The sequence below is a fragment of the Narcine bancroftii genome, chromosome 11, assembly GCF_036971445.1.
Source record: "Narcine bancroftii isolate sNarBan1 chromosome 11, sNarBan1.hap1, whole genome shotgun sequence".
In the NCBI taxonomy this organism is placed as follows: domain Eukaryota; kingdom Metazoa; phylum Chordata; class Chondrichthyes; order Torpediniformes; family Narcinidae; genus Narcine; species Narcine bancroftii.
The window spans coordinates 87,603,956-87,623,648 of NC_091479.1; the positions used below are offsets into that span (position 1 = coordinate 87,603,956).

The following is a 19,693-nucleotide window of genomic DNA, read 5'->3' on the forward strand; positions in this document are numbered from 1 at the left end:
AAACATTAGCAAATGCATCTAGTGCACGATTTAGTCATTCTGTCAAGTTAGGAAGATTGCTTCTTGTTTCAACATATCCATGACATTCAGAAATGCCTGGCTGAGAAAATATCATCACCTCTAAAATTTAAGCATGACATGATTGCCTCTCAGTCCAAAATGAAGGAGTGGATTATGCTTGATCTGACCCAATCCACCCCTCATTCACTAATTGCATGACGTGTATTCCTAGAGGTGGTTCATATAAAGCTATGGGGCCACTTGGTCAATCATCTCAGTAAATTACAACATCTCTGGCAAGTTCAGGGCAGTGTGAGGGGTCAGTTGTGCCTAATTAGTATATTATGTATTATACTCCCACAATGCAATGCACAAGGAAAGTGTTTGGAATATGCTTGCGTGTGCTCCATGGAACCAATTGCTAACTGTCAGCCATATTGGTCCTATATCACATTGATGTGCACCACTTACAATAAAAATTTGGTTCCAAGACCTATAGCAACATTCATCTAAGTGATGCTGTTTATGTCTACTTTTTTCCTATTCTGTCCAAATAATAAATGTCACTATCTAGTGAGCACCAAATCTGCCCAGCCGTCCCACACAATCAGAACGCTCGAGACCCAGGGAGCACAGTCCCGACCGTGCAACTCATGAACCACAAGGACACTGTGTGGAACTCGTAAACCACCAGGATATGGCGTGCATCGTTTATGTCTACTTTTTTCCTATTCTGTCCAAATAATAAATGTCACTATCTAGTGACTCTTTGAAATATGCACATGGTCCAGAGGATAAATGGAACAGCAATATTACCAAACAAGCTGTCCACTGCTTTGCAGTGTTTTCCATTATATTTCCTCTGTCCTAATTTAAAATGGAAATTGCATAGACAAGCTGTGTTATTTAGAAATACAACATTAGTGGGAAGATGAAATTCATGAACGACTATTTGCACAACCAATACTACTGCAGATAGAATAATTAGAACAAACATGACTGGATTTTCTATTTTGAGTGCACAGTATTATTTGTACTGTGACAAATAATATCTCTAAGCCACAGGACCTGAGAAATGTTTCTTTTCATCTTGTCATTCCAATTTACTGTATATTTCAGCCGTGAAACCCTAAATTTCTCAAAAAGGAGGGGTGGACTTATACATCAGATACACTTTTGAGATCTTAAAATTCACCGAAAAAAAAACTGATTGACATCAATTCAGCATACAAGTCGATGCTGTAAGCACTTCTCAACCACTGCCATTTCTGACACCTGCCCAAGCTGGGCACCACCATAAGCACACTTACCTGCGACCTTGAGGTCACCGTTGCTGCCTGGTAAGTTGAGGTTCCTGCTCCCACCGGGAGCACAATGTCAACGGTCCAGCTCTGTGGGCCGTCGCGCTGCTGTCTGATAATCTGAGATTTCTGCTCCCGACTGGAGCACAATGTCACTGCTCCATGGGCCATCACAGTCTGGTAGGCCAAGGTTTTTTTTTTAACCTTACTTAATTTAGAGTTTTGTTACTTGCAATTGGGGTGTTTAAAAATTGTTTTGGGTTGTTCCTGGGAAGCCCTGACAGCCCAAAAAATGGGGGTCAACTAATACACTGGATATACCATAAAACCCTTAAAAGTAGGCTGAAAAATGGAGGTTCACTTATACGTCAGTTGCAATACACCAAAATATACGGTATACGGAACACATTCAACATCAACCATAAAAACTGCAATAAGGAAATATATCATACTTTAATATAAAACAATTAAGTGCATTTGGATTTGTGGAAATTCTAAATGTAACATAGCTTAACTAGCCAAAAAAAAAAATTCTTGTGCAAAATAATACAGAAAACAGATTTGCACGAAATGTTAATTTATGCTGTAAAGGTTTGGCCAAACTGCCCTGGAAAATAAACGATGAAGCAGAGATTTGAAATCAACATATTTACTGAGGCAGCTTCATTATTAAAGCTGGTATAAATAAAACTAAGGGCACAATTCACAAGAATAACTGAATATTTGAACATATGGTGCTCCAATTACCTGCAGTTTATTCCTGCTTTGCTTGAACACCAATCAAGCACAATTTAATTTGAGATTGCTGGTTCATTTCAAAATAGTTTGTTATGAAATACAAAAGAAAATTTTACAAGAGTGCTTAGATCTAGAGTTCTCCAAAACTGTCATAAATATCTGCCAACATGGACTGAATAGATTTTGTTGGGAAAGAGGTTTCATCAGATTTTAAAATCATGCTTTATATAAATCATGCACACTTTTTTTGTTTATGATACACATTTCAAGTCACCTCATAAGTGTGCATGATTTATATAAAACATATGGAAAGTTTAACAATGATAAAATGTCCCTGAGGAAATCCATTTACCTTAATACAGTTTGCTATTTGATGTGCAACATGGTCTTGACAGCTTCCCACTGGCCCATGAAAAATCACATTATGATATTGTTCAACCTGTAAAGTCAATTCAGAATAAAATTTCATAAAGCTGAAGCTTGTCACAGAAAATGTGCAACTTTCTGAACTGAAACTGAAGCTTTCGATAAAACCCATTTACTAGAATTCACCATGCCCCTCACACTTGAATGAATTTCTTTTACACTGGGGCAATGTCTAGAGATACTAATTGCTATTTACATGGATTTCCTGGACATCTGATAAAATTTTGGACATTTCATTAAAGTTGAAGCTTATTAAACCAAGTGCTAATTTTTGTTCCAGTTAGGATATTTTATTAACTCAAACTGGTAGTTGGTGATTAGTGGCATCTTGTAAGAATCTATGCTGGAGCAACAACCTTTCAGTATATTTAAAGACAATATTGATGATGGAATAGAGAACTGGATTTACAGGTTGAATGAAGACACAGAGAAACAAGAGGTGTAGATAAAAGTATCAACTTGCGGAGATGATAAAATATTAAGTTACTGAGCAAAAATGAAAGCATTGCCTTTTTACCAGATTGGTGAAGGCAAGGAAGAGTGGAGGTCCAAAAAAAGACTGAGTGGTTCATGTAAACAGATCATCAACTGGATATACAGTATACCCCAATTCCAAAAATTCACTTTTACAAAGAAAGCCGTATTTGCTTTTACGAAAGGTTTTCAACTTTTAAGAAAAAGCGGCCAGTGGATCTGTCACAGAGCCGACAGCAGGACTCTCAGCGCGCGGCTGGTTTGGCAATCACAGGGCAGCCTGCGGGGCTGTCAAAACTCACCATCTTCCCGATTAATGTTATTTTAGGTTTGATGTGTTATTAGGTATGATTTGGTGAGGTTTTTTTGGGTCTGGGAACAGTCAAAATTTTTTCCCATAGAAATCAATGGTAATCATCTTTTCACTTTATGCCATTTCAGCTTACGAAAGGTTCCGTAGGAACACTCTAGTTTCGTAAGCGGGGTATAGCTGTAATCAGAAAATCTTGTGAAATCCATCCTAAATAACTGGAGTCAAAGTGAATAAAAGTTAGACTAAAACTATAAAGCATTGTCAGCAGTTTTGGGTAGCACATAGTAGAAAGAATATACTGAGGAAAACAGAGTAATATTGGTCTCCAAGTGTGAAAATACACAGAGAAATTACACAAACTTGTGCTCTATTCCCTGGAATATAGAATAATAAGAGAGCTTTATATTGAATGTTTTCAAGATATTTAGGGGAAATTAGAAAGTAAATTGAGGGGAATTGCTTCTTCTGGTTGGTTTCAAAATCTCTTCCATGAAACCAATTGTTAACTTTAAATGTTGGATGTTTTGCAACCAAAGATAAAGGGATTTGGGGACATACAAGTGATTGAAATTAGGCCAAAAGGTGAACCAATATTTTACTAAGTGACAGAACAGGCTTGAGGAACAAAATAATCTGCAACCATTACAATTGAAATCTTATTCCTTCCAGCAAGGACAATGAATTTAGATTTGTAGTAAAGATAAATCAAATTAATTTCTGCACCAGCGGCACCCAGGCCTTGGTAAAATAATGCAGTGGTACAATTTTAAGCTATTTTCCTCTCCTCCTTTATCTCTCTTAATACCCCAGGATCCACATTTGCCTTACTTGAACCTGACTAATAAATCTAAAATTTCCATTCTATCATTAAAACTTGTCCTTTATTTCATTCTACAACTTTAATATTTACCCTTCTCCAAAAATTGAGACTTAAATGACATTTTGCCACAGCAGACACCATCCATACAGAACTTGGGAACATTAGCTTGCATTAAATTACTGGAAGTTTATTTTCTCCCAAAACAAGTACTTCAGGTGACTGAATTTTAAGTATTCAGTCATTTTTCCTTGATGATCATTGAATTTTTGTGAACAAAATATTCCTTTTTCTTTGGCTTGGCTTCACAGACGAAGATTTATGGAGGGGTAAATGTCCACGTCAGCTGCAGGCTCGTTTGTGGCTGACAAGTCCGATGCGGGACAGGCAGACACGGTTGCAGTGGTTGCAGGGGAAAATTGGTGGGTTGGGGTTGGGTGTTGGGTTTTTCCTCCTTTGTCTTTTGTCAGTGAGGTGGGCTCTGCGGTCTTCTTCAAAGGAGGTTGCTGCCCGCCGAACTGTGAGGCGCCAAGATGGACAGTTTGAGGCGATATCAGCCCACTGGCGGTGGTCAATGTGGCAGGCACCAAGAGATTTATAACCCTTCAGAAAATACCAATACCATATCATGCTTCTCTATATTACACTTAAGGTGACAAAATAAAATGGTCTTCATCAATAATCTAAAAAATGTCTCAAATTATTTTGTTATACCCAAGTTTGGCAATCCAAATAGATGCTCAAATAAAACTCTATTAATATTTCTAATATACATAAAAAGTACCATGATATCATGGTGCACATTAAATACTAAACAATAATGTATTAATATACTTGTGTCGTACCAGCCGGAGGTAATTCTTAAGTATACAAACAGGAATGAGAGAGCCATAAGCAATGCTTCCAAGGAATCCCTCCTGTAAAACTGTTAAATTGAAATGTTATTAGTATAAAAAAGTAATTTTTTAATATACACATTACTCAGCTTTTCTCCATGAAAGATTTTAAAACGTATCAATGCAGTGTATTTTATAAAAAAGTGCAGAAGCACAAGAGTGAAGAAATTGACAACATTGATACCAGGGGGCTTTCATTCACCAGTTCTTCACATTTTCCACCAGCCACTCACAGCATCATTCAGCTGCTCACAATGGGAAAGACAGAAGGATCAGAGCCAGCACCACCTGGCTAAGAAACAGCTTCTTCCCACGAGCAGTGAGAATGCTGAATGACCAAAGGATCTGCTCATGCTAACCATCCCAGACTCTCATACTTACAAACTAACATATATTTATTTATTTGTATAGATGAATACTTGTCCTGCATATGTATTTTGCCTGTACATGTGTTACGTCTAGCTATGTGTCTGCGTGTTTCGCACAGAGGACTGGAGAATGCTGTTGCGTCCAGTTGTACTTATGCAATCTGATGACAAACTTGATTTGAATGGACAGAAAATATTGATAACATATCCATGATTTCATGTTTAGTGTACTGATGGTTGAGAATTCTACTGATGAGCCACATTTACAAAACTCTCATCTTAATGATGGTTTTTACTGGACTTTAACTGGGCAATCAGGACATTCCAAATTCATTAAAAATATACATATTATTTTTAAAAAGCAGACTGCTAGTATTGACTAGTATAGACTTGTATGCTAACTTTATGCTTTGTGGAGACAGGACATAAATCATTCTGTAACGATAAATGCAGATTCAATGTAACAAAGTGTTTTTAAACCAACTTCCCATGAAACTGATCTTCCTCTATGTATATTTCAAAGGACATTAATTGCAATAGGATGTACACTAATGAATAACTGATTCAACAGCTTTTAGCTTCACAAAATTACTAGAGAAGATTCAGAAATACAGCTTCCATTTCATAGTAAATTTACATATGCAACATAAAGATACATTTATAGATACTTTCACCTTTGAGATATTTAATTAAATCATAGACACTAAATCTAAAGTACTTTGTTAAAAATTCAGGAGGAATAATTACAATATTTAATACATGAAGCTAAGATTATTGCTCAAAGCTAAATCAAGAGTAGTTTGCTCATAACTGATTTCTTCTGTGCTGTAACTTCTACAAATCAATCCTGATTTTAAGAACAAATCAATAATGCAGCAACAACTGTAATACATAGTGCAATTGTAAGAGAAGAAATCTGACCATTTAAGAATACTGTGACAAATTTGTTTTGACTCTCGTTTATCAAGGACCAAGGAGATGCCATCAAAATTTGTCCTGGAATCCAAATTTCATCTCCTGTGAAAGAAACGCAAAATTTAGGTTTCAGTTTTACAATTCAGAAACAGAATTCTTCACTTTAACCAAAGTATTAACAAAATGCTACTTCAGCCTTGGTAAGTAACAGCAGCATAAACCCCATTGTATAACCATACATACACTCCAACTAATTAAAGGGCAGGCCTACTTCACATGCTCTTTCAAGCCTTCTCTGCCATTTAACATGATCGTGGCTGAACTGACTGTAATCCTAATTCAGCATGTCCACAGAAAGTTTTTGGTGTATGTGAACATACAAATTAGGAGTAGAAGTTGGTGACTTGGCCTCTCACACTACAAACCAAATCCTCCATGCATTTGCATTTAGTTCCTCTAATAATAAACAATGACATTTTGATAATTTTTCTAGTATTTGCTACAGTTATTATTTTTTTTAAATTTTGTATCAGAGCATACAGATCCCTTTGTTTCTCAGAAATGGAATCTCTCACCATGTAAGTAATATTCTGCATTTTTACTTTTGCTAAAAAAATTGAATGCATTTCACATTATACTTTATTTCCTAGATTCCCTCCCCATGGCCACTCACTTAAACTACCAAATCAATTTGTGGATTTCTCTTTACAAATTGGTTTCAGAAAATATTGTGACATCCATCAAGACTCCAAGGCAATTCTGTGTACTTCCTTGCGATTTTAATCATTTCGCGTTCCTTTCTCAGCATCTGATTTACACCCATTGCAGGGATGTATCATTGATAGCACGAACACGTGCAAAATGCTCATTTATCTGGCATCTTCTTGGCTTTTATTAGTAATTCCTTAGACACACTTTCTATGGGACCAATATTCATTTTATAGTATTTTCTTTCAAATATCTGTGGAAACTTCTATAATTTTAATACACTAAAATCCCTGTTATAGGAATTCAAACAACCGACAAAAAAAACGTGGAAAATAAATAAGTAAAAAATAAAGATGTTTAAAACTGGCACGCCTCGCTGTTAGTTTGCCAGTCACTCAACGATGTAGTCTCAAACACCCAGAAATTTCAATTATCTAGCATCTACCAATTTCAATAGGTGTTGGATATTGGGGTTTTGCTGTATTTCTGGTTTGCTTAATTTTGGGTCCTAATTTTTCCTTCTTTATTGATATTTGAGTTACATTTAACTGTCTTTTACATGTTGTATCATCTGCTGACTTTTACCGCCTGCTTTTTCTTCAATTTTGAAGCCATCTTTTTTGTTAATGACATAATGGAATCTCCTTTGGAATTTTCTTTCATGTTGCACGCATTTATTCTGTGCTTTCTAAAAGATCCATTAAATTTCTGCCAGTATATTTCAATTGATCAATCCTTTAATCAAATTTTCCATTGCATGGTAGCTGGCTCACAACCTTTTTTTATACTGTATACAAGCTGACAGCAAATTAGGCTCCAATTCACTGCAGATCTGGAAAATGTGAAGTCAGACATGGGCATTTCAGTTTGCATTATTCAAATGAAGGGGTGCCCAACTGCTGGAGGAACTCAATGGTTCAAGGAGCGTTGATGGGAGATAAAGAATTGTGCATTTTTCTCTCACTGGTGCTGCTCAACCCATTAAGTTCCTCCAGCAGATTTGCTTGTTGCTCCACATTCCAGTATCTGCAGTCTCTTGCCTAACATCAATTCAAGACTGAAGTTGGTGTTAACCGTAATTGTTATGCAAAAAGAGTAATAGAGATTTTAATAAAATGAAAACTTTACTTAAAATGTTAAGCATATTAATGAGAAAAGTGAACAAAACCAAAGCAAAATTATAAGTATTGATGACTGATTAGCAAAGATGTTGGTTTTTAACCACGGTCAACATTTTCAGTCTGCATTTTAAACAAATTTTCATCTACAAAAATTATGCAGTGGAGACTCATCGTGTACAATGTACAATTTAAGGTTCCAAAAATAATTGGTTACACCACAAAAAAAAACACTCCATAATCCCCCTTCTACCATGAACAGTGATTCAGATTGTTAATATACAGCTTTCCTATAATTTGTGATACTCCTGAAGCCAAATTATATACCAAACTAATATAGTCATGAGACTCAGTCTAAAGATTACCATCTTATACAATACATGATATCAGTTTAATTTAATATACACTAAAACAAAGAAAGGATGAGAGATGGTGGGGAAAAAAAGTTATCCCTCACCAAGTAGAAACTCCATTGATTGTGCAACAAATTTCAGAAAAGGTTGCTGCACTGCAATTCTTGCACCATTGGTATAATATCACAGAACATTATTAAAAGTTTCACTTCATTTTATCAATGAAATTTTGGAACTGGATGAATTACAATACCTGCATTGAGATGTGATATTGCTAACACAATGAAAGATTACCAAGCTAAATTAAATACTATGGCAAAAAAAAATTAAAAGTGGGTAAATGACGAAAGCAATTCCAGAGTTTAGGGTCCAGATATCTGAAGGCGCAATCTGATGGAACTAGTATTGGTTTGTCCAATGAAAGATTGGACAGTTAACAACTTTATCCAAATAAATGTTCACTTTAATGTGAAAATGGAGATTTTTAATATAATCTAAGTGAACATGTACCTATTTCAACTGCAGATATGCCACTTGAAATAAAACTGTATTCAGTATTATTCACAAATATTGAAGCCTCTGGCAATTCCCATCCATGCATGACCGTTGTGTAGTGATTCTTCAGTGTCACTGTTACAGCTTTAGACAAGTCATCCCAGGTAGTCTGTTTGTGGATGATCAAGTTGCCAACTCTAATGCTATTCTCAACATGTTCAGTACCGCTACAAACCTGTTCACTTTGTTTCATGGAAATTTGTAGCAGTACCTTGTGTGCATCTGTAGAACAAAATGTACAAGGAAGTAAAAATAATCAACTTGGATTTAGACACCCCCCAAAAAATCACATGGTACACAAAAATCACAACTTGGTTAAATCACTGGGAGTTCTAAATTAAAATGAAAATCATGTCTACAAAACTGAAATTAAAAGGAAACCACTATAGAAAATGCTAGGCAAAACCAATGGAAGCAACTTTGCCGCAGGCTATGAAAAAGAGATTTTGCTAATTAATCAGCTGATGTCAAATTGATACATACCATGGCTCATCTCAAGCATTTTTCAACTGACCAATGAGTTAGCAATTGAGAAAAATAGTTTAAAAGTTAGAGAACTAATCATTTCAGGACACACTGCACCACTACCCCCACCCCCACCCTCTGAAGGAAACTATCATAAATACTGATGAAAAAAATTCATTGTTGCTTCCCACTCAAGGTGGCTGGTTTAATGTTTCTTTAAAATACTTTTTATTTTATCTCATTTTCAAAATTTGGAATGTTTTACACAAATGAATAGAAAAGTATCACAGGCATCCAGTGTTAATGTTAAACATTTTCAAGTTGTTTAGCAGATGAAATTCCCTTTTTGGAATCCTGATCCTACTAATTCCCTGAACCTCCAGGAAATCATGAATTGTGCAATTCAAGAAATACCTCTACTCCACATATGGATAAAATTTAGTCTTTAGTCACGTGAATTACAGAAGTGATAGAGTAGGCAAAAAATCAATTCTAAGAAAGGCAACGGATCTGAATCTTCAAATTAGAGTACAACTTACATACACTATTACATTGTGTATTTTGTGAAAGTAAGCAAGTATGAATTCTACCCTACAATGTTTGGGCCTCCCTAAATACGAGTTGACATTGGTGTCATTACTCTTGCCAGGCATAAAAATTATATTGAGAGCATGTGAGTCATTTTTCTTGATATCTGTGGCTATTAATGGAATTGGAAGAAGATATTATTTCTGCACCAACGATGAGCTAAAGCTGTTTGTCATTAATTTCGAAATTCATAGAATCATACAGCATGGAAACAGGCCCTACGGCCCAACTCGTCCATGCTTACCAAGGTGCTTCCTGAATTAGTTCTATTGGTCTGCATTGCAACTTTCCTATCCATTAACCAAATATCTTACTGCACTCACCTCTAACCACTTTTCCTGGCAGCTCATTCCATATGTCCACCACCCTTATTGTAAAAACAATCCACCTCAGTTCTCCTTTAAAATGTTCTACTTTTCCTTCAAGCCTATGCCATCTAGTCTTAATCACCCCTACCTGGATTAAAGACCTTTCATCTAATCTATGCTCCTCATAACTTTATATACCCTGATGAAGTCATTCCTTAGCCTCTTTCCCTCCAGGGAAAACAGTCCCACCCTTTCTTGTCTCTCCTTAGAAGTTATGCCCTTCAGTCCCAGCAACATCCACTCCCTCTGTAACTTAATCACCTCTTTCGTGCAGCATGGCAATCAGAATTGCACACATTAATCTTGGTGTAGTTTCACCAATGTCTTGTGCAGCTATAATACGATTCCGAGGTCTTGTCCTCAGTGCCCCATCCAATGAAGGCAAGCATGCCATAATGCTTCTTCACGCTTTTGTCTACCTATGTCACCACTTTCAGAAAACGGTATACTTGCAACTCCAGCCTCTCTGTTCCCATACTAGAGTGTGAGTACTGCTTTAATGGATGTCATTATACTCCAGCTGTTAAACCTGGCAGCTAGAGTGCTGCTCTGATTAGTCTAGCTACTATGGAGGTCCAGAAGCAGACCAGCCAATGAAATCAAAAAAACCTCATGATAGTTCACAGAAAACATATGCCTCTTATCCTTGTGTATTTACGAGCTCTGAAGACCACCAACAAGTCTGAATGAATGGCAGCCTCTTGGAAAATCACCATCACTGCAGTCTTAAACACCTCTATCAAACTTTATGAGTGTTTAAAAAAATCTCCTAACAGAACTAAGATCTACAATAACAGGGAATAAAATGAAGAACAATAAATGAGGTAGTTCCATAAAGGTTATAACAAAGAACGATGAACGAGAAAAATGCATAGTTAAAGCTGAAATCAAATTAATATTAGCAATAGTTTGGGCATTAGAAATAAGGGGGGAAAATATACATTACAGGGTGCATGGTATAAATGTGGCCTCAATCACATGCTTTAAAACTACATTAGAGACACAAACCCATAATGCATCCCACTTTCGATATAGCTGCCTGGACCTGATATTCTTAATAAGTTTTACTATAGGTGCAATATTAAAGATTATAGCTATTAAATATTTCACTAAGTATGGAGTTCACTTCTTGAACACAGATGGATTTAATTCAATTCATTCAAATAAAAATTTTATATGGATTTATTAAAATGACAATTTCCATTCGATATAATTGGGAGATATTTGTAATTAAACCAGTTACCTTTGACTTTCACATCTAGTGCCGTGCATGTGAAATTCACATTTATTTCCTGATTTGCCAATAAAAAAAAGTAACATAACCTTGTTACTGCTCAACTCTAAGTAAAAACCTATCTGCTATTACAATCACAAGCAATTATAAACTACATACAAATATCAAGAGAACAGCCATACGAGTGCAAGCAAGGTGTTCAAAAGAAATGTAAATCAGCTTCTGAAGATCCTAAATTGGACAACATTTTTTTAAACAATTTCCATTTCCCAAAAAACATGCAAAATTTAGCAAATATCAACAAAAGCAGCATTTCATAGAGGAAATAATTTGCAATGTGATCATATTTTTTAATTTAGATTATTGGATCTAATACCTAGATTTTAAAAATCTTAAAATTATCTAAATTGTCATTACACTTGGAATGGTATTTAGATCCACCTCTATGACACATCACATAGTAAACAAAGCACATCACCAACACTATGGTAAACATAGCCCACAAAACCAAAGAGCATGCAAAAGCTTAATTACCAATGTATGTGGATATCATTTTGTTAGGTGGATCACCCTTTGCAAAGTAACAGAAACTGCATCAATATATTTTGATTCAATACATATAAACTACAATAAAGTGCAAAGATGATGCAGTGCTATAATTAACATTTGAAGAATAATGTCAGTATTACTCCATAGTATCTCAGTACATTATTAAATTTTAACAAGAATATTGAACAACTTGGGATTAGAATTCTCTGATTTATATACATAAAAACATTTACATAATATACAATAGAATAAACGTTCAAAAGTTTGGAGTCAGAAAATAATTGTTTTCATGGGTTAGCTTTTCAAAGTAACTGATGTCCAAAACATGTGTCATTTTATTTCTTTTGAATACTAAAAGTACAAAGCAATCTCTTTATAAAGCACTGAATTAAAGTGGAAAAATAACTCAAATCCCACAACTTGCTTACAGCGGTCACACTGTAAAACACATTTAATATTCCCTCGATATTTTACTTTACTCACTCCAATTCTCCAGCAGATGTTTGCAGTCATCTGTGGCAACATCATGTACAGTCCGTTGACATTTATCCTTCCGATTTGGATCCAACTCACTGTGCCTGCAGAGCATTTCCAGGCAATTCTAGAACAGGGAAAGATAACAGGGGAAAAAAACAAATCTGATGAAGCAGTTTTGTTCCTTGTGGCACACATCCTCTCTCTAAACGATTCTGAAAAGATAGAATGATGTGGAAAGGTTCTTTTCCCGTACGGAGGTGTTTTCAATTTAATTCTATTTTATGGAAACAAATTTTTTAATAAAGGATTTCCCAAACTGTCCTTTGGAATGGCATTCTAAAAGGAAGTTTCATACATCCATTTTTTTGTTCCACACTTCAGCTGCAACAGCTCGTACCTTCCCAAGGGATAAAATACAGTATTAACAAAACTGAAAAATCTTCCAAACTAACCAGATGAAATAACAACTTGATCACCTAATCTTAAAAAAATTTTTTTTTACCATCTTCATTATTTTGTATTTTTACATTTCTCCCTTTGGATAATTGCTCTTGCAATTTACCAACAGAAAATTTTCTCTGATTTTCTTCTATTGATTCAAAATATATTTGATTTTTCTCTTTGCACCTTGTCTTGATGCTTGCCAAAGCAACTTACCCCATCCTACATCAAACACGAGAGCTTTGCATCATGCAAACAGTCCATGCTGACCTTACAGACAACATTAATGTGACACACAGCAGCAAAATAAAGGCCATTCAAACCACTGGCTATTCCACTATTCAGATTGTGATCAAGATTCTAACTACAATGTTTTTTTTCTCTTCTTTGGCTTGGCTTCGCGGACGAAGATTTATGGAGGGGGTAAAAAGTCCACGTCAGCTGCAGGCTCGTTTGTGGCTGACCAGTCCGATGCGGGACAGGCAGACACGATTGCAGCGGTTGCAAGGGAAAATTGGTTGGTTGGGGTTGGGTGTTGGGTTTTTCCTCCTTTGCCTTTTGTCAGTGAGGTGGGCTCTGCGGTCTTCTTCAAAGGAGGCTGCTGCCCGCCAAACTGTGAGGCGCCAAGATGCACGGTTTGAGGCGTTATCAGCCCACTGGCGGTGGTCAATGTGGCAGGCACCAAGAGATTTCTTTAGGCAGTCCTTGTACCTTTTCTTTGGTGCACCTCTGTCACGGTGGCCAGTGGAGAGCTCGCCATATAATACGATCTTGGGAAGGCGATGGTCCTCCATTCTGGAGACGTGACCCATCCAGCGCAGCTGGATCTTCAGCAGCGTGGACTCGATGCTGTCGACCTCTGCCATCTCGAGTACCTCGACGTTAGGGGTGTGAGCGCTCCAATGGATGTTGAGGATGGAGCGGAGACAACGCTGGTGGAAGCGTTCTAGGAGCCGTAGGTGGTGCCGGTAGAGGACCCATGATTCGGAGCCGAACAGGAGTGTGGGTATGACAACGGCTCTGTATACGCTTATCTTTGTGAGGTTTTTCAGTTGGTTGTTTTTCCAGACTCTTGATTCCAGAATCAAGATTCTAACTACAATGTACTAGTACCTTAATTTATATATCCAAATTCAATTTGTAATCTGTAATACTCTCACCCAATAAAAAATATCTATATTAACATTTTTTAACAACTTTGCTTCAACAGCATTTCAGGGAACAGAATGCTGTGGCTTCTAAAATTAACCCTGAATAAAGTAACCTTTTTAAAAAATATATATATATTCTGTCCACTTCATCTATATTTCAGTATGGTGTATGTAAGCATTCCCTTTTTAGCTCTAGTACCTTCCCTGTGTATCTATGTTCTATCCATTCCAAGGTGGATAATCCTTTGTTTGGTGTAATGTCCAGAACTGAACATAATACTTTAGATAAAGCCCATGGCCCTGTTTAGCTACAATTTTCATCCTTTAGTATGCTGTGCCTCTGGGGTTTAGTGCATAATTTCTGCACTTGAATACCTAAAACCCTTTGTTCATCCAGAGTTCCTAATGTTGCATAGCTGGCAAATGCCATCTTCCTTCTAATATTTAGCTACTCACTCAGCAAGAGAAAACATCCTCAACTTTATTCCCAACATATATGTGAATCATTTTTGCAGTGGAATAGATTTGTTCAATTCATCAGAACCAATACCTATATATATATATTTTTTTTTTTGGCTAAACCTCAATAGAAGAAGACCTTAATGTCACACAATTCTATGTTTCAAAAATCACAAATTGTAAATAGTTAAAAAGGCTGTGTACTTTTAAATTAGAAACTTATTTTGTTATAAGACAATTTGTAATATTTTTAGATAGCTATTTACATGCATAAATTATCTAACTCTTAACTGGAAGAAAATGTGTGGTCAGACATACAATTACATACAGTCGGTGCTGATTTGTGGGTCAGTAGACCAGGAAACCAAGTGAAGCATTACTTGACCTTCACATTCAGTTATGTTAAGCTGATCAAAACAGACATTCTGACATTGTAATATCTACAGGAATCTGTTAAAGTCTTATGTTTTGAGGCACAGGAACCTCAAAATCAGTATTTCCATTTTGAAAATATTATGCAGGGTCTGAAATATATAAAATTGCAATCCAAGTAATAGGAACAACTTTACAGAAATCTTAATTTAAATTTAAGGTTTGAACGAGTCAGCTACTTTGCAGCAATATAATGTTACAAAACAGACCTTAAAACCTTTAGATGCAGCAATATGGGCAGCTGTCCAGCCTTCTGTGTCAGCGTGGTTGATTAGGTCAGCTGAAACCATATTTTCCGCTCTGAATTTATCACTCCCTTCTGCACATTCAGGGTCAATGGAGCTGGACTTGTGTTCTGAGTCATCAGTAAACCGTCTGTCCTCAGCTACTCGATGATACATGAGAAGCTTCAGGCAATCTATGTGACCAGAATTCACAGCTGCATGAAAGGGAGTCCAGCCATTCTAAAAGGAAGGAAAGTCTCCAATTTAATTTCATTTACCTGAAGGTCATCCTGCTATAAAACCCATTAGTCATCAATTGAAAATAAAAATAAATTTCCTCACATGAGAAATTAAGTTTCTCAAAGCAAATACTTTGAGAATGTAAAGCTAATATTGATTAAGCAACAAAAAGTAAATAATTTTAGTCAAAAATAAAAGCTACGGAACACATAATTGGTAGTAGAAATTCACTATGCTGGCTAGTGAATAGAAGAAAATACGTCCAACTTTTAAACATGCTTCACAGTGCCAGTCTATAACATATGCCCAGAATGCATAGCAAAAATACAGGATTAGTGCAAGTGTTATTATGGGATGGTATCTTGAAATGTGAACATGTTGAAAGCTTATACACAAAAAAACTGTACCTCTCGTACATATTACAACAAAATCCTTCATGCTTAACATATCAACATTTCAAAACATAAAAGTCCACGGGCAACTTTAGTAACACAAAGGCAGACTAAGCCGTCACACGGCATGCAGATCTCTAGAATTAGAAAAACACAGATCAGTGATGTCATATCTTTGGTTCAGCCAGTAACTTCCCCTTGTTAGGTCTGGATAAGGACAATCACTAGGTTGTATTTTCTTTATAACATTAACTATGACCTCTGCCCCAGTTAATCTTAATACCATCTCAACAAATTGTCTCTTTACAGAAGGAAGATCCTCAGACTACAACAGCTCCAAGGCACATCAATGAATTGTCTAAATTGCACACATCTTTAGAAGGTTTATTAACTATTAATTTATCATTTAGTAAGATTTTCAGATTTTATTTCAATTTGAAACTATTTTTATTTCAACTATTCTAATCACCATTAGTTATCAAGCAATGTAAATTTAGCTTCACACTTTGTGAGCAATTTTCATAAGGGTTTATATTAAGCTTTGTTTAGTTTCCCACTCAGAAACTGATCAATTTTAAATTATTGTGTGATAAATTATATACAAGAAAAATATTGCATCTTCAAGCAATTCACCATATTCTGTTTTGACATCAAACTAATAGGTCAATACCATTTATTTTATTTGGTGATCATCCTTATCAAATAAAATGACTTGCAAATTATACAGTCATACTAATGCTGAAAGCTTAAATATCAAATAATTTTCAAAAGTAAATCAGACAAAATATCTGAAAACTACAATTTTAGTGCACTTGAAAATAAACTGGTCAATAAAGTCAGAACTTCTTAATTCAAAAATTATGATTTGATAAGTCAATGAAGAATGTAACTTTCAAATGTTCATATTAAGTGACATACAGTAGAGATTTTAATTTCTAATACTTACAATAGTCATTGTACTATAATTCACTCCAGCCTCCAATAAAACAAGTGTGCATTCAACATGTCCATTTATACATGAAAGATACAGAGGAGTCTGATCTTCTTCAGCAGCATAATTTATATTTGCACCAAAAGCAATAAGTACTTCAGTGCATCTGTTAAGAAACAAAAATTCTACATATAAGTTCTAATTTTGAAACACACCATGACAGTGAACTTGCTTTTTTTTTCAGGTTAATTGCCTTAATGAGGGAAACTGAGATATGGAGGTAAAGAGACAAGGGAGATCACGTCATCCTGAAAGGTCCAAATACCCACACTGAATGCAAAATTGACAGATGCTGAGTTCATCTGCTTGCATTTTCAGTCAAGAGGGATGCATTCTGAAGGAAAGTTTATTTCTTACAGTCATAATCCCAGAATCAATTGGAAGTCATGAAGGAGTAAGGAATTTAGCTGGCTTGCATGATAGGCATGCAGGTGCAGTGATATGGTGAGGGAAAAGAGGAGATTTGCCTAGCTCCTGTTTCTAGTTCAGCAGAGAGAAAAACTTTTGTTTCCAGGTGACAGTTTCAGATTCATTGTCAGAGTGCATACATTACACCACATACAACCCTGAGATTCTTTTTCCATTACACCACATACAACCCTGAGATTCTTTTTCCATTTCACCACATACAACCCTGAGATTCTTTTTCCATTACACCACATACAACCCTGAGATTCTTTTTCCATTACACACATACAACCCTGAGATTCTTTTTCCATTTCACCACATACAACCCTGAGATTCTTTTTTCCTGTGGGCGAGTCAGAATTACCACTTATTGGCAGTGCAAAAAAAATTGACTCAACCTACACATGTAAACTTACTCAAGAAGATAAATGTAAACAAACTGTATGTGGAAAAAAAAACAAAGTGTATAAGTAAGAGCCCTTAAATAAGTCCCTCATTGAGTTTCTTGTTGAGGGGGTCTGACGGTGGAAAAGTAGCACCTGTTCTTGAACCCAGTTATGCAAGTCTTGTGGCACCTATACCTCTTTCCTGATGGTAGCAACAAGAACAAAGCATGTGCTGGGTGGTGTGGATCCTTGATAATTGCTGTTGCTCTCCAAGGGCAGCATTGCCAGTAGGTGTTCTTGTTGGTGGGAGAGTTTTACTCGTGATATTAAGTAAAACACAAAAATCTGTAGATATCATGGTTGAAGTAAAAACACAATGCTGGAGGAACTCAGCAAGTCAAGAAGTGTCCTTTATATAGCAAAGATAAAAATACAAAACTGACGTTTTGGGCTTGAGCTCTTTATCAAGTGATTTCATCCGTGATATCCTGGGCTGTGTCCACTACATTTTGCAGGGCTTTACACTCGGGGGTATTGGTGTCCCCATACCAGACCATGATGTAGCTGGTCAGCACACTTTCCACCACACATCTGTGTAAATTTGCCAGCGTTTCCAATGTCAGGTCAAACCTCCGTAAATTCCTGAGGAAGTAGAGGTATCGACGTGCTTCCTTCTCAATGCCATTTGTGTGTTGGGTTCAAGAAAGATCCTCTGAGATAGTGACTCCCAAGAACTTAAATTTGCTCACCCTCTCCACCTCTGATCCCCCCAATGATCACTGGATTGTACACCTCGTTTTCCCTTCCTGAAGTCAATAATAAGCTCCTTGGTTTTGGTGACATTGACTGCGAGGATGCTGTTGGTACATCATTCAGCCAAGTTTTCAATCTCCCTCCCCTATGCTGACTCATTGTCCCTTTTATACAACCCACTACCAGCAAAATTGAAGGTGGTTTTCCTGTTGGGTTGTAGATGAGTTGGTTGTAATATCAAGTATGATTAAAATGTCCTAAGCAAATAAGTGCACCATGCTCTGGGCATCATGCAATGATTTCTAATCTAAATTTATAAAGTGGTACTGAAAAAGACATTGAAACCTTTGAGGATACAAAGAAGCTTTAAGCAACTTGTCAGGCAATGAACTTTCAATCTGGAATAAGCGAACATGCACCTGTATCAGCCATAATGGATTCTTGTAGAGCAGCTTTAATCCTGTAAACTACAGTAGCAGTAGCAATTTTAAGAAATCTCAAAAGTCTGAAAATGTCCACGGAATGAATGTTTACATCTTACCCAACATGTCCCTCTGCAGCAGCTGCACACAATGGTGTGAATAAATTCTTTCCAACAGCATCAACCTGTGCTCCGGAGTTCAGCAGTTGTGTTACACAATCTACAGGGAAGCAGGCAATCAAATTTACAGTGAACAAGGTCATAAAAATTCACAGCTCTAAGATTGGATACACACAAGATGACTAATAATTCTGTAAATACTTTTTTTAAAGCATTTTTCAAAGAACACAAGCAGGTTTGTGAATTACTATATGGGTAATTATCAAACCTGCATTTTGTGCATAGAGAACGGTAAATTGCCATGCAAAGGATGGTTGATCAAAAAGATGAACAGATTGAAATGAAACCAAAATTGTGAAGTAATCATCCCTGTGTGCAAATATTTTTACTTTAATCGCAAGATTATTCAACTAGAATTAAAATTTGTTAACAAACATGAAGTGCTTCATTGCTATAAAATTATTGATCATTGGTAACATTACAATGCTTCTTCTTCCTTTGGCAACCGTGTATAACCTTATCTCATCCTGCTAGTGTCCTGAATGCCCTTCCTCATTCCCAGGAAAAAGATCCAACCCAACAACATCAGCAATGACAAACTACTTTAACATA

The 19,693-nt window shown here is 36.2% G+C and overlaps 1 protein-coding gene across 7 annotated transcripts in view; it reads right to left on the minus strand.

Annotated features, from left to right (window-relative positions):
• Nucleotides 1-19,693, minus strand: part of cttnbp2 (cortactin binding protein 2) — a 94,921-nt gene that overhangs the window by 25,367 nt on the left and 49,861 nt on the right. For all 7 annotated transcript variants that reach the window (XR_011346692.1, XM_069903894.1, XM_069903895.1 and 4 more), the window contains 8 exons: nt 19,082-19,181; nt 16,949-17,099; nt 15,356-15,610; nt 12,670-12,787; nt 8,938-9,204; nt 6,255-6,350; nt 4,915-4,994; nt 2,392-2,478 (listed from right to left, as the gene is read on the minus strand). Coding sequence is in view for 6 of the 7 variants with exons in the window: in XM_069903894.1 (XP_069759995.1) it covers nt 2,392-2,478; nt 4,915-4,994; nt 6,255-6,350; nt 8,938-9,204; nt 12,670-12,787; nt 15,356-15,610; nt 16,949-17,099; nt 19,082-19,181 (1,154 nt within the window). In the remaining variant the exon portion in view is untranslated. The remainder of the gene's footprint in view (nt 1-2,391; nt 2,479-4,914; nt 4,995-6,254; nt 6,351-8,937; nt 9,205-12,669; nt 12,788-15,355; nt 15,611-16,948; nt 17,100-19,081; nt 19,182-19,693) is intronic.